At 48.1% G+C, this 2,500-nt stretch overlaps 1 protein-coding gene across 1 annotated transcript in view; it reads right to left on the bottom strand.

The window, feature by feature from the left end:
- Positions 1-542: 542 nt before the first annotated feature.
- Positions 543-2,500, bottom strand: part of LOC122133944 (mitochondrial assembly of ribosomal large subunit protein 1-like) — a 2,649-nt gene continuing 691 nt past the window's right edge. Inside the window, exons 2-4 of the mRNA XM_019118503.2 lie at positions 2,242-2,417; positions 890-971; positions 543-816 (exon numbers count right to left, since the gene is read on the bottom strand). Coding sequence (XP_018974048.1) covers positions 665-816; positions 890-971; positions 2,242-2,417 — 410 coding nt within the window. The 3' untranslated portion in view covers positions 543-664. The remainder of the gene's footprint in view (positions 817-889; positions 972-2,241; positions 2,418-2,500) is intronic.

The raw sequence follows: 2,500 nt of genomic DNA, 5'->3' as shown, positions 1-2,500 counted from the left end.
AGATTTAATCAAAGTTTGGTCAGTGTTATGTTCTATTGTTAAAAGTACTTATAACTCATGCATACAATATCCGATCCGCCCCAGACTTCACATTTGATAGCAGTCCTGTCCTGAACACATGCCCATAATCACTTAGAGTCATAGCGCCACCTGCTGGCTACAGGAAGTGTCATGTTTTACACTTCTATCTAATCTAAAACATGCAATGTGCAATCTGCCCTAAATTTCTTGTTTGGTAAGAGTCCTGGCCTGAACACATCTACAGGCCAATATTCAGTTAGTTGTAGCGCCACCTGCAGGCAGCAGGAGGTTTGGCACATATAAATGACTGATATATTCCTCCTGTATTTAACACTTTAAATGCACATTGGCCGCTGGGTGGAGGTGGCTCTGGATGCGAGGCTCTTTCAGCGCTGCTGGCAGCTTTAATTATTGTTATCATTAGTTATAATTATCATCATCATAGTTACTCCATATCTAGCACGTATCTTTGATTCCACAATCAAAAGTTACTGACAAACATTCATAGTCGACACGCACAATATTTGCGAATTCATTTTATTCAAAAGTAGCAGCTCAAATCTTGATATTTCAGACGACCTGTGCTTGTTTAATATTTAAAGTGTGTGTTGATGTTTTCGGTCTGTGAGCAGCAGGTCGTGGCTCACGCGTGTGTGATGTCGTAGATGAAGTCTGAGGGAAGTGTTTCCGGCGGGATGCGCTTCAGCTGTTCGTCATACGAGCGCAGCGTCCACAGCTTCTCCAGCTCGTACGTCTGTCTGGTGTCCGGCAGCATGAGGTGGAGCACCATCGGTCCTGCGGGACAGACGAGCCGCCCGTTAGTCTCTCACACACACACACACACGAGTCACGGTCAGCAGAAACACACCGAAGTCGATGCACTTCCAGTCGTCGCAGTCTCTCCCCTCCAGCCGAACGTGCGGCTCCTGGTCCTTCCGCAGGAACTTAAACTGCAGATAAACAAGAGACGTGACTCTTCAACAGGATCAGACTCACACCCATAGATTCAGAGATGAACTCAGCAGAACATGTGAGTGTGTGTGTGTGTGTGTGTGTGTGTGTGTGTGTGTGTGTGTCTGTCTGTGTGTGTGTGTGTGTGTGTGTGTGTGTGTGTGTGTGTGTGAGTTTTGGGCGTGAGTGTAGTGTGAGAGTGTGTGTGTGAGTGTGTGTCTCTGTGAGTGTGAGAGAGTGTGTGTGAGTGTGTGTCTCTGTGAGTGTGTGCGTGTCTGTCTGTGTGTGTCTGTCTGTCTGTCTGTCTGTGTGTGTGTGTGTGAGTGCTGTGTCTCAGTGTTCTCTGTGTGTGTGTGTGTGTGTGTGTTGTGTGTGTGTGTGTGTGTGTGTGTGTGTGTGTGTGTGTGTGTGTGTGTGTGTGTGTGTCTGTGAGTGTGTTTTTGTCCTTCCCAGATGAACTCTTTCTTACCAAGGTGTTTTAGACATGTACCATGGTAATACCTTGTTTTGTACTGTATTCTCTTGACTATGTGTAAATATTTGAGCAGAAAGAGATGGCTGTCTGCTGTGTGTGTGTGTGTGTGTGTGTGTGTGTGTGTGTGTGTGTGTGTGTGTGTGTGTGTGTGTGTGTGTGTCTGTGAGTGTGTGTGTGTGTCTGTGAGGAAATGTTTGTGTGTGTGTGTGTGTGTGTGTGTGTGTGTGTGTGTGTGTGTGTGTGTGTGTGTGGTGGCTGTGTGTGAGTGTGTGTGGTGTGTGTGTGTGTGTGTGTGTGTGTGTGTGTGTGTGTGTGTGTGTGTGTGTGTGTGTGTGTGTCTGTCTGTGTGTGGTGTCTGTGTGTGTGTGTGTGTGTGTGTGTGTCTGTCTGTGAGTGTGTGTCTGTGAGAGTGTGTGTGTGTCTGTGAGAGTGTGTGTGTGTGTGTGTGAGTGTGTGTCGTGTGAGCGTGTGTGTGTGTGTGTGTGTGTGTGTGTGTGTGTGTGTGTGTGTGTGTGTGTGTCTGTCTGTCTGTGAGTGTGTGTGTCTGTCTGTGAGTGTGTGTGTCTGTCTGTCTGTCTGTGTGTGTGTGTGAGTCTGTCTGTCTCTGTGAGTGTGTGTGTGAGTCTGTCTGTCTCTGTGTGTGTGAGTGTGTGTGTGTGTCTCTGTGTGTGTCTGTGAGTGTGTGTGTCTGTCTGTCTGTCTGTGAGTCTGTCTGTGTGTGTGTGTGTGTGTTCTGTCTCTGTGTGGTCTGTCTCTGTGTGTGTGTGTGTGTGTGTGTGTGTGAGTCTCTTCACTGTTTTGAGCAGGAGCTCTGCGATGGCGCTGAGGTGTCTCGGTGAGGATCCGCTCACGATGATCATGTGATCGGTGTACTTGAGCTCCGGCGGGACTCTGATCACACAGATGTCCGAGGCGTTCTCCTGCTTAAGCACGGACACCAGAAGAGCCACGTCAAACTCCTGACCCCAACCTGAGCAACACACACCACCAGCCTCCTTCACAAAACTAAACTTGCTTTAAACCGTTCAGATGTGGACGTCCTGCACATTCATG

Source organism: Cyprinus carpio, unplaced genomic scaffold, assembly GCF_018340385.1.
Source record: "Cyprinus carpio isolate SPL01 unplaced genomic scaffold, ASM1834038v1 S000006721, whole genome shotgun sequence".
In the NCBI taxonomy this organism is placed as follows: Eukaryota; Metazoa; Chordata; class Actinopteri; order Cypriniformes; family Cyprinidae; genus Cyprinus; species Cyprinus carpio.
The sequence above is the reverse complement of the archived record's forward strand: the minus strand, read 5'-3'. Positions and strand labels throughout refer to the sequence as shown.